The sequence below is a fragment of the Oncorhynchus keta genome, chromosome 22 (genome assembly GCF_023373465.1).
Source record: "Oncorhynchus keta strain PuntledgeMale-10-30-2019 chromosome 22, Oket_V2, whole genome shotgun sequence".
In the NCBI taxonomy this organism is placed as follows: Eukaryota; Metazoa; Chordata; class Actinopteri; order Salmoniformes; family Salmonidae; genus Oncorhynchus; species Oncorhynchus keta.
The window spans coordinates 32,742,415-32,754,724 of record NC_068442.1 but is presented as its reverse complement, the minus strand read 5'-3'; the positions used below and the strand labels follow the sequence as shown (position 1 = coordinate 32,754,724).

General features: G+C 43.8%; 2 protein-coding genes across 3 annotated transcripts in view; both read right to left on the bottom strand.

Annotated features, from left to right (window-relative positions):
• LOC118401366 (kelch-like protein 25) overlaps positions 1-12,310 on the bottom strand; it is a 997,662-nt gene that overhangs the window by 454,874 nt on the left and 530,478 nt on the right. The gene's annotated exons all lie outside the window — the stretch shown is intronic.
• LOC118400862 (NT-3 growth factor receptor-like) overlaps positions 1-12,310 on the bottom strand; it is a 321,289-nt gene that overhangs the window by 34,807 nt on the left and 274,172 nt on the right. For both annotated transcript variants that reach the window (XM_052475038.1, XM_052475039.1), the window contains exon 13: positions 2,590-2,720. In XM_052475038.1, the coding sequence (XP_052330998.1) occupies positions 2,590-2,720 (131 nt within the window). The remainder of the gene's footprint in view (positions 1-2,589; positions 2,721-12,310) is intronic.

Below are 12,310 nucleotides of genomic sequence, written 5' to 3'. Positions count from 1 at the left end.
CTCATATTGGACTGGGGCACTGTCATCTCATATTGAACTGGGGCACTGTCATCTCATATTGAACTGGGGCACTGTCACCTCATATTGAACTGGGGCACTGTCATCTCATATTGAACTGGGGCACTGTCACCTCATATTGAACTGGGGCACTGTCACCTCATATTGGACTGGGGCACTGTCACCTCATATTGGACTGGGGCACTGTCGCCTCATATTGAACTGGGGCACTGTCATCTCATATTGAACTGGGGCACTGTCATCTCATATTGGACTGGGGCACTGTCACCTCATATTGGACTGGGGCACTGTCACCTCATATTGGACTGGGGCACTGTCACCTCATATTGGACTGGGGCACTGTCACCTCATATTGGACTGGGGCACTGTCACCTCATATTGGACTGGGGCACTGTCACCTCATATTGGACTGGGGCACTGTCATCTCATATTGGACTGGGGCACTGTCACCTCATATTGGACTGGGGCACTGTCACCTCATATTGAACTGGGGCACTGTCACCTCATATTGGACTGGGGCACTGTCACCTCATATTGGACTGGGGCACTGTCACCTCATATTGAACTGGGGCACTGTCACCTCATATTGAACTGGGGCACTGTCACCTCATATTGAACTGGGGCACTGTCATCTCATATTGAACTGGGGCACTGTCATCTCATATTGAACTGGGGCACTGTCACCTCATATTGAACTGGGGCACTGTCACCTCATATTGGACTGGGGCACTGTCACCTCATATTGGACTGGGGCACTGTCACCTCATATTGGACTGGGGCACTGTCACCTCATATTGAACTGGGGCACTGTCACCTCATATTGAACTGGGGCACTGTCATCTCATATTGAACTGGGGCACTGTCACCTCATATTGGACTGGGGCACTGTCGCCTCATATTGGACTGGGGCACTGTCGCCTCATATTGGACTGGGGCACTGTCGCCTCATATTGAACTGGGGCACTGTCATCTCATATTGAACTGGGGCACTGTCATCTCATATTGGACTGGGGCACTGTCACCTCATATTGGACTGGGGCACTGTCACCTCATATTGGACTGGGGCACTGTCACCTCATATTGGACTGGGGCACTGTCACCTCATATTGGACTGGGGCACTGTCACCTCATATTGGACTGGGGCACTGTCACCTCATATTGGACTGGGGCACTGTCATCTCATATTGGACTGGGGCACTGTCATCTCATATTGGACTGGGGCACTGTCACCTCATATTGGACTGGGGCACTGTCACCTCATATTGAACTGGGGCACTGTCACCTCATATTGGACTGGGGCACTGTCACCTCATATTGAACTGGGGCACTGTCATCTCATATTGAACTGGGGCACTGTCACCTCATATTGAACTGGGGCACTGTCACCTCATATTGAACTGGGGCACTGTCATCTCATATTGAACTGGGGCACTGTCACCTCATATTGAACTGGGGCACTGTCACCTCATATTGAACTGGGGCACTGTCACCTCATATTGGACTGGGGCACTGTCACCTCATATTGAACTGGGGCACTGTCACCTCATATTGAACTGGGGCACTGTCATCTCATATTGAACTGGGGCACTGTCGCCTCATATTGGACTGGGCACTGTCGCCTCATATTGGACTGGGGCACTGTCGCCTCATATTGGACTGGGGCACTGTCGCCTCATATTGAACTGGGGCACTGTCATCTCATATTGAACTGGGGCACTGTCATCTCATATTGGACTGGGGCACTGTCACCTCATATTGGACTGGGGCACTGTCACCTCATATTGGACTGGGGCACTGTCACCTCATATTGGACTGGGGCACTGTCACCTCATATTGGACTGGGGCACTGTCACCTCATATTGGACTGGGGCACTGTCACCTCATATTGGACTGGGGCACTGTCACCTCATATTGGACTGGGGCACTGTCACCTCATATTGGACTGGGGCACTGTCACCTCATATTGGACCGGGGCACTGTCACCTCATATTGGACTGGGGCACTGTCATCTCATATTGAACCGGGGCACTGTCACCTCATATTGGACTGGGGCACTGTCATCTCATATTGAACTGGGGCACTGTCACCTCATATTGGACTGGGGCACTGTCATCTCATATTGAACTGGGGCACTGTCACCTCATATTGGACTGGGGCACTGTCATCTCATATTGAACTGGGGCACTGTCACCTCATATTGGACTGGGGCACTGTCATCTCATATTGAACTGGGGCACTGTCACCTCATATTGGACTGGGGCACTGTCATCTCATATTGAACTGGGGCACTGTCACCTCATATTGGAGCCTCATACATTCAGTCTGATATGAAACAACCAACATGGTACTCATAGTGACCTCAATGATCATTTGTATGATTATTGATCTACACTACAGCAAAAAAATCTAATTTTTATCGATCCACGTTGTTGAGGCGGCTGGCCAAGAGTCGTTCAATGATCAGGTTAATACAGTTCATACGCTGAGCGCTGAGGGGCCCTGACCTCTGTGAGGGGTCTGCTGTAACTAGAGAGTGAGGTGGCCCTGTGTAACTGAGAGATCAACTCTTACCTTGACAGCCACAAGCATCTTGTCCTTGGTAGGGCTGAGGTTATAGCACTCTGCCAGGAACACCTTCCCAAAGGCCCCCTCTCCCAGCTCCCGCTTCAGAATGATGTCCCGACGCTTTATGTGTTGCACGTCTGAGAGAGAGAGAGAGAGAGAGAGAGAGAGAGAGAGAGAGGGGAGAGAGAGAGAGGGAGAGAGAGAGAGAGAGAGAGAGAGAGAGAGAGAGAGAGAGAGAGAGAGAGAGAGAGAGAGAGAGAGAGAGAGAGAGAGAGAGAGAGAGAGAGAGAGAGAGAGAGAGAGAGAGAGAGAGAGAGAGAGAGAGAGAGAGAGAGAGAGAGAGAGAGGAGAGAGAGAGAGAGAGAGAGAGAGAGAGAGAGAGAGAGAGAGAGAGAGGAGAGAGAGAGAGAGAGAGAGAGAGAGAGAGAGAGAGAGAGAGAGAGAGAGAGAGAGAGAGAGAGAGAGAGGGAGAGAGAGAGAGAGAGAGAGAGAGAGAGGGAGAGAGAGAGAGAGAGAGAGAGGGGAGAGAGAGAGAGAGAGAGAGAGAGAGAGAGAGGGAGAGGGAGAGAGGGAGAGAGAGAGAGAGAGAGAGAGAGAGAGAGAGAGAGAGAGAGAGAATTGAATTGCTATGGTAACTATATTCCCAATCAAATACCTACAATTTGCAAACATTTTACAGAGAGACGTGGTTTAAGTGGTCAGCAGGTCCAGGAGCAACAAACCATCAGTGTTTCTGACAGAATCAAGGGCAAGTGTTAAGTGATGGTTTACTGATGGGACTGGTATGTCTTAAATCCTGCTCTGAAGCCTCAGTGTATCTAATGATGAGGTTGGATTAATTGACTACAGGCATACAGAACACAGCCATAAGACTTGCTGTGGCACTACAGTGTTAGAAGAGATGTGAGGTTAAAAACAATTGTGTTTGTTACTTACTTGCAGCATACATAAATATACCACATACATAACATTTCCATTGCCCAGTAATAAAATAACATCTTAGAACCTGCACACCATAGCATCTGCAATGAGGAAATGTTTATTCAACCAGTAGGATGCAATGCTTAAAAGTCTAAATGTCTCTTCCCCTTCCCTCCCCAAAAATAAAGTGATCATAATAATCCAAGCAAACCTGTGAAATGTCTGCAACCTGCCTGCAACCTGTACATTGTGCTAAAATTGTAAAATTGTGAAATCACAGTGTACAGCCAGAATTAGTCCTTAATCTCTATGCGTTCCACCTGTTCTGAGTGGCTGAGAGCTGCATTCTGGGGGAAGTGTGGCTTCCATATGGCAAGTCACAGCAGCAGCTGGTATTTACTCAAAACAGGGGTTCGGATGAGCTGCTGTCCAACACATATGCCCACTAATGTCCAAGGACCAACCCAGTACGGTACCACAGTTCCCCCCTGGAGGACTAGGGCAGAGAACAGAGATAGATGCATACTGAGGGATGGGATGGACAGAGCTCGTATTGCTATTGGTTGGCACAAACTAGGCATTTCCGTTATGAAGCACCCGAAAAATAGTAGCTACAATGCAATGAGCACCATTAAGGCAATAACAAATTAATAACACCATGATATCACTGCAAATATTTCTGCTTGAACTACGACCATAGGTGATCTTAAAAATATGTGTGATAATGGTTTGCACTGGACTGAGACAAATAAAAAAATCTGCAAAACACACACAAATATCAGTAATCACATTAAATAACATTTATTTAATCAGGATCCAGAAATAAGTCATTGTTTTGTTCTCTGCAATTGCTTTTTTTTATCCCCTCCCTTCTCAATTTCCCAGAGAGAGTGATAGGTTTACAATTAGCAGGTCGCTACGTGTATGCTGGAAGGTGTGCTGTCTATCGACACAAAGCAATTAAGGAAGTTACAAATAGCTTGGGCTAATTTTCTCATTACCACAGCGGTTGTGGTGCATTCACCTCTCTGTTTATGTGGGCGAGGGCATCCATTCAGGGAGTTTACCCTCACTGGGCCATATCCCTCTCAGTGTGGCCCAGTAGCACATAGCACACAGCTGGGATAGAACAGGACAAAGTCTTCATCCTAATTAGGCTGCTTTGCATTGGAAGAGCAGATGTTGACTTCACAGTGCTGAAAATGACAGAAGAGCAAACTAGAGCTGGTTTGGTTTCAAATGTTGGCAAATTATTGGTACTTGATTGGGAATATAGTTACCATAGCAATTCTATCTTTCTTCTTTCCCTCTCTCCAGTACAGTAGACCACAAATGAGAAACAGAAGTGCAGCATTTCATTCAGTCCAAGCACTGGCACTTGACTTCTGAATGATGACTTTATGCAAATGCAGCTGTTTTCAGCGGTGACTTTTCATCAAAAGTGACTTCTCATTACATGAACTCTGTTTAACATATTTGAGTTCAAACACAATTGTACAGTAGAATAAACACAGGTGTGAAATACATACCAAATCTTCAATCTATCAGTAAAAGGCTACATTTGAGTCCTTTGTAATAGATTCTGCTGTGAACATCACATAAACCCACAATTTTCCTTTGGGTTGGGAACTAAAATAGGAAGATGCCACAGCAAACTGAAGCAATATCTGCATGTTCCCTGACCCAGTCCTCAAATGTAAAGTCCCCTTACTTCCTGGATTATTTAGTGTTTAGGTTAGTAGCAATGTAATCAGATAGGGATTTACTTCCCTCTAAAGCCTTGTTCACAATGCAGGCCTTAATGCTCAAATCAGTTTTGTTTTTCAAATCTGTTTTGGAATACTGACTGTCCAAACAGCAATCATTTGCTGACATGGCTACGCTAGTTGTCATAGTAATGATGGGTATGTGTGCTGTGGTGTAGGCTGATTTGTGGTGGAAATTGTGCTTCCTATCAGGCAGAAGTTATGTAGCAATCAAGCGAAGGTGACAACAATACCTACCATGGATGTTTCCCAGTAGCTTTGAATGATCAAAATGATAGGGTAAGATCACCTTTAAAGCCTCAAAGGAGAAGATGATCCAACTTTCTGGTCCTTTTTGGTTTGCCACAGAAGTCAACTAGCTAGCTGTTTAGCTTTCTAGCATATTTCCTAGCGTTATAAACAATTAACAAGCTAGTTACCTACCACATGTTCTTGTCAAACTGTCAACAGAGTAGCTGCAAGCAACAAGCTATGACAAAGAAGTCTGAAAACCACTGACTGCAAAGTCGCATGGCCAGGAATCAGATTTGTATCTTATTTCAAACCCCATACAAAGGTGGTTTGAAATGTGGCTTGAAATATCCGGTTCCATGTGCTTTTTGGCTGTTCAGACTGCAGGAAAAATAACAGATTCGAATCGGATATGCAAAGAAATATTGATTTGAGTCATTTGAAACTGCCAATGTGAGGCTTAAAGGCTTAAAAGTTTCTATAATGCCCTGCTCAACATACTTCGATTACATGTACAAACAGAAGTACAGCATTTCATTCAGTCCAATGGCACTTGACAATCTGAAAAAGCACCTCTTCAACCTCAGGAGGCTGAAGAAGGCTGGAGAAATTTGGTTTGGTCCCTAAGACCCTCAAAAACTTTTACAGATGCACAATTGAGAGCATGCTGTCGGGCTGTATCGCAGGCTCATACTTCAACTGCACCGCCCTCAACCGCAAGGCTCTCCAGAGAGTGGTGCGGTCTGCCCAACGCATCACCATGACACATACAGCACCCGATGTCACAGGAAGGCCGAAAAGATCATCAAGGACATCAACCACCCCATGGCCTGTTCACCCCACTACCATCCAGAAAGAGAGGTTAGTAAAGGTGCGTCAAAGCTGGGACCGAGAGACTGAAAAACAGCTTATATCTCAAGGCCATCAGACTGTTAAATAGCCTTCCCTAGCCGGCTACCACCCATTTACTCAACTCTGCACCTTAGAGGCTGCTGCCCAATATACATAGATATGGAATCACTGGCCACTTTAATAATGGAACTCTAGTCACTTTAATCATTTTTACATACTGCTTTACTAATTTCATATCTATATACTGTATTCCATTCTACTGTATTTTAGTCGATGCTACTCCGATATTGCTCATCCTAATATTTATATATTTCTTAATTTAATTATTTTACTTTAAGATTTGTGTGTAATGTCGAAACGTATTAGATACCACTGCACTATTGAAGCTAGGAACATAAGCATTTCACTACACCCACAATAACATCTGCTGAGTATGTGACCAATAAACTGTGATTTGATTTGTACTACTCCTAGCAAGACCTTTCCTACTCTCTCTAAAAACCTATGGGTGTCTCTCACACAGTACCTTGTCTTCTATTCTTCACAATGTTGTTTCTATGATACATGTCCTAACAGTTCTCTCACACAACTTAGTTTTTGCCTCCTCTCAATATTTCTTCACAAAGACATACACAACAACATTCCATGAGAAAACCAGATGCATTTGAGGATTCATGAATGTATCTATGCCGTTAGGCATACTTAAAAAATTAAGAGATTTTGATCTATTTAGATAATTCACAGGAAGAGGAAATGTTTTAAATAAACCACTGCCTGCTGAGCTGACTCCTGTTGAATAAGTGTTAGAAGTGTCTGTCTCCCCTCAGTGGCTAGACCATATCAAGTTCATATACAGTACACAACATGTGCAAAACAAGTGTCCTGAAGATATTAGTAATATGGGGTGGGGGAGTGTGTGCTGCTTGCCAGCTAGGTTAATGGCTAATGGCTCTGTGTACTGGTGTAATGAAAACAATGTGGGAATGCGGAGAGAGGGCACAACCTGCATGTGTTCAGTGTTGGGGGCAGGTGGCAGATGGTGCCCCAAAATGACTGTTCGAGGGGATCCCGGAAAGTACCGGCCTGTCTGTTAGTCTGTAAACACCCTTGCACCATTCTCAGACTTTTGTACCTCACAGACAGAAGACACTGTTCTACAGAGCAGAGCACCTTCTGCTCTCACAACTCACCCTTCCTCTCCTCTTATACCTCCCCCTCACACCTAGCGCTCTCCTCTCATGCCTCCCACACGCATCATTCCCCGCTCCTCTCACAAACAAATAAACAAAATGCAAATGAGGGCCGTGGCCATAAAAGGCTCCAGTCTCTGAATCTCTCCATGCGAGTCATCCACAGGGCTCTCACCTGAATCCCAGTGTCACCTTACGTGGTTGCCTTGCCTCATCTTTATTTGATCATTTTTCTCTTATGCAGACGAGCAGAATGAATCTCTATCAGCACATTTCCTCCACAGGCTTTGCCAGACACTGGCTGATACATAATGTAGAGCGCGCTCTCTCGCTCTTCAGAGCAGCACAGTTCTCCAGGTGCTTTGGCTGAGGGGATGTTGAAGAACACTACAGCAAACAGAGGGATGCAGAGCATGAAGTAGGAAAACCATCAAAACACTACAAAAATAAAGCACTCAACGACAGGTCAGAGGAGTGCACTGCGGTTGCTATAGATTTTGTAACCGTACATCTATGGATTGCAAACATACAGTACATTTACACTAGGATTTGTTCCTGTTGCTTTGTTCCAAAAACAATAGGCATATGTACAATATCGTCAAACATAGTACAAATTAATTCGACCTTCTAACGCTTCTACACCCAACCTTATGGTGAGCGAAGGGCCTTGCCACCATAAAGTGAAACTAGATGCAGAGAAGAGATAGACAGGTTATTCACGTATGGAAACATCTATCATATTCTTATGTTGGTGTTGACAGAAGGAGAGATCAAGGAGAGGCAGACACATAGAGAGAGGATATCATACTCGGGTGATTCTGGGAAAGTGTGTTGTGTCAGAAAGTCCTGAAGGGAAACAAAAGGCAGGGCAATTCATGACTGCCGTTGAAACCTGGATGCTGCACAGCACTGTCAGTAAACATGACAATCACATGAATAAGGAATGAGCTTTAAAGTGCGAGCAGTGGTGTGTGAAAAAGAAGTCTCATTGTGTCTGGAGAGGCTTGCGAGAAAGGAAGCAGCAGGCTTCACTTCAGGGCTTTACAACCATCCAAGGTTGGTTGGAGGATTGTACTGTAGCGCGGTGTACATATAAAGAGGGCCGAACATTTTTATTTTTTAATTTTACCTTTATTTAACCAGGCAAGTCAGTTAAGAACAAATTCTTATTTTCAATGACGGCCTAGGAACACTGCCTGTTCAGAGGCAGAACGACAGATTTGTACCTTGTCGGCTCGGAGGAGCAGCTGGAGTCAGTGCCAACCCTCCTAGCAAGGCTCCTCCCAAAACAAAACAGGACATAAGGAAGCCAAAAGAGCACAGTGAGAGATTCAGACTGGGTTCAAATGTGTTATGTGTAGCAGGAGGAATGACTAATACAGGTACTCAAACTCTTTCATACCCCGACTTGAATTTACTTTGGAGTGAACCAGTAGCACTCAGGGTCAGAGGTTGGAACCGGTTCAGGGAACATAACTGAAAACCGGAAATAACGAAGTTTTTAGAGGAACAGAAACATAACTGAGAACGAAAGTGATATATACTGTTCAGGAACAGAACCGTCATTTTAAAAACATGGGAACCGGTTAATAGTCCCCACAAACAAGTGCAACAAAGCTACTACGCAAAGCCAACTTTCTGAAGTTCATAGACATTCACAGTTCCTTCAGAGAATCCGCCCCTCTGTAGATATAATTTTATGGGCCTTATTTGCAATAATGCATGTGATAACAACAAGATGCCCAGCGCTTCATGTCCAGCATTGTCCTCACCTTAATGTCAGTCGCATGTCGTACACTACACTTCACTTGTCTGTCCAATGCAAGTAAATAGCTTGCCCGCTCTTGAGCAAACTGCTCTATCCATTGGTGAAATAATTTAATGTTGAGCTAAATGTAAAAAAAATATATAGATTTCAGAGTTTTAAAAAGGAACAGAAAGGAACAATATAAACCTTAACTTCTTTGGTTCAAACCGGTTCAGAACTTTATTTTGCTGGTCAGAACAGTGGAATGGAACGAAAAAATAATGGTTCTGTTCAGTACAAAATGATTGGAAAATAATTTTGGTTCCAACCCCTGCTTAGGTGAAATTGGATGACCTCAAGTGCAGATGTTGGGGAGATAAATCGGAGTTAAATTGTGCGAGTCAAAATGTTTTGGGGCTGAAAAGCCAATTTTTTATGCTAGAGACTCTGCACACAGTCTGTGTCGCAGAGACGTTAAACACAGTCTGTGTGAGGGTACAAACCACACATATCATCTTCTTGTACAAAAGCTATGATTTGACTTCAACAAATCCTTCTTTGGGATGAAAGAATGGCCAACTACCCATCACATATCGGAACTACTTTAAGTATAGGAAAGCATAGATTTCTTTAATGTAAAACTAGTTTGGTTAATGTGACATATAATGAATATATTCCACTCCAAAACATGCTTCTTTCATCTGTTATGTGTCAATATAGAGCCTGTAAGTATGTGAAGCATTTTTTTTTTCATTTAGATTTTATTGGCAATTTAAAATGTTGAAACACTCCCCCGACTCTAACCAGTATTCCACTGTTATTGAGACACTGTCAAGGTCATATTAACTTTCTGACTCCAGTACTGCAGCAGAAGTTGCATCCATGGATGGATACAGTAGCATAGCAGGAGGTGGAGCGCAGAGCAAGGATAGAGTCTGCAGTGTGATGACCGTTCCGCCACTGAGTTGCAATTAGAATGCTTTTAATGAGTTGGGAGACTCAAATTTGCATACATATAGCTACGTTAAGTATTTACTTCAAGGAAGAAATTAGAGGAAGAAAAAATTAACCAATGGATTTAGCAAGTAATACATACCCAACAAGTGATGAGATGTTTAGCCTGTTCATCATATTACTACTGTATGTTCAGTAATGTATGAAAGTGGCATCAACTGTAAAGTATACTATTTATATGACTACTCTCCTTTTATAATAATAAGTGTCCTACAAAAATGTTCATTTTCTTAAGAGGCCAGCTGTTAACTAGAAGATAACCCTCAACTCATATGTTCATCCTTAAATGGAGCTATAAAAATAGCCATGATTTCTCGGACAATGGGGCTCATTGGATGTTGTTTTGCACCTAAATCCAACTGATGAATACATTGATGGATGAGGGGAGAGGCCACGAAACCTGGCTATGGGTCATGGAGCAGGGTTAGAGCCAATCTCTGATATTGATTGCATCTGGACAAAACTCATATTTTGCTCATGATCCCTGTGTAGGAGACAGCCATCAGTCAACTGTTGCCATGGAAAGAGAAGATGGGGGAGGTATCTGTTCTGTAGTGGTGGAACAGGGGCTAACATTTAGTATCTGGTTCTGAATACTGTTCTTTTCACCTTGCAACAGAAAATTACCTGTCTAAAGAAAAGGAGATTGAGTGATTGATTAAGTGATTGGGTGAGAGAGTGGGTGAGTGAGTGGGTGAGTGAGTGAGTGAATGTTGCTCTATCTTTCTCACATAGTAATGGTATTTTGTTTTACCTCTTGGTAACCTTTGCCATTGCTACCATTCCCGGTAGACAGCCAAGTCTTTGACTTTGAGGTGATTTGAAATACTTCTGGCCTGAAGCTCTTCAAGTAATTACCTGAATAAATACATTTAGACAACAGCTCTGCACTAGCCATATCTGCATTTCATCACTGAACATATTACATCTGCTCATTATGAAAGGCTATAAAAATAAAACCAAGCTGGCAGATGATATAACCTGTTTCATTAAAACACCAGGCAGAGTGCTAAAACAAAGAGGTTGTCTGAAGAGGTAGAAGTCGAAGCCAGATCTGGGTGGGCCTTGCCAGGGGACATGTCCTCCGTCTTTTTGTCACTAAAAAGGATTCGTTTCCCACAGATTTTCTACCTGCAGGTGATGGGAAGGAAGCCAGCTGACCACAAGTTGTGCTGCTCCTATCAGCCCTCTCTCTCTCTGCAGTTATGCTGACTGTCCTACAGCTCAGTAAATAGCTGGTAGCAGAGAGGGGGAGCATTCTGACAGAGGGTACAGGCTCTGACCACAGAGACACTCATGATGAATATTTAAAATACATTTAATCAAATTAGTTCCTTGATGAATTAAGTGAATGATGTCATGTCCTGACCATAGAAAGCCTTTATTTTCTATAGTGGAGTAGGTCAGGGCGTGACTGGGGGGTGTTCTAATTTATTATTTCTACGTGTAGTCTAGTTTTTGTATTTCTGTTGGCCTGGTATGGTTCCCAATCAGAGCCAGCTGTCTATCGTTGTCTCTGATTGGGGATCATATTTAGGTAGCCTTTTCCCACCTGTTGTTTGTGGGATCTTGTTTTGTATTGTTGCTTTTGAGCCCTACAAGGCTGTATGTTCGTTTGTTTGTTTCTCTTTATTGTTTTTGTTGCTGGTTCACATTCAAATAAATTATGATGAACCCAAATCACGCTGCGCCTTGGTCTGCCCATTTCGACGAGTGTTACAGAATGCCAATCTAACTGCGTTTCTGAGCTTGTGTAACGGTCGTCGTAGGTGGAAGAAGAGGAGGACCAATGCGTAGCGTGGTAAGTGTCCATGTTAGATTTATTCGATAACTGATAAAAGAAAACGACAACACGAACAGTCCTGAACGGTGACGCAAAACACAGAACAGAAAGTAATCACCCACAACTCAAGGGTGAAAACAGGCTACCTAAGTATGGTTCTCAATCAGGGACAACGATTGACAGCTGCCTCTGATTGAGAACCATACCAGGCCAAACACAGAAA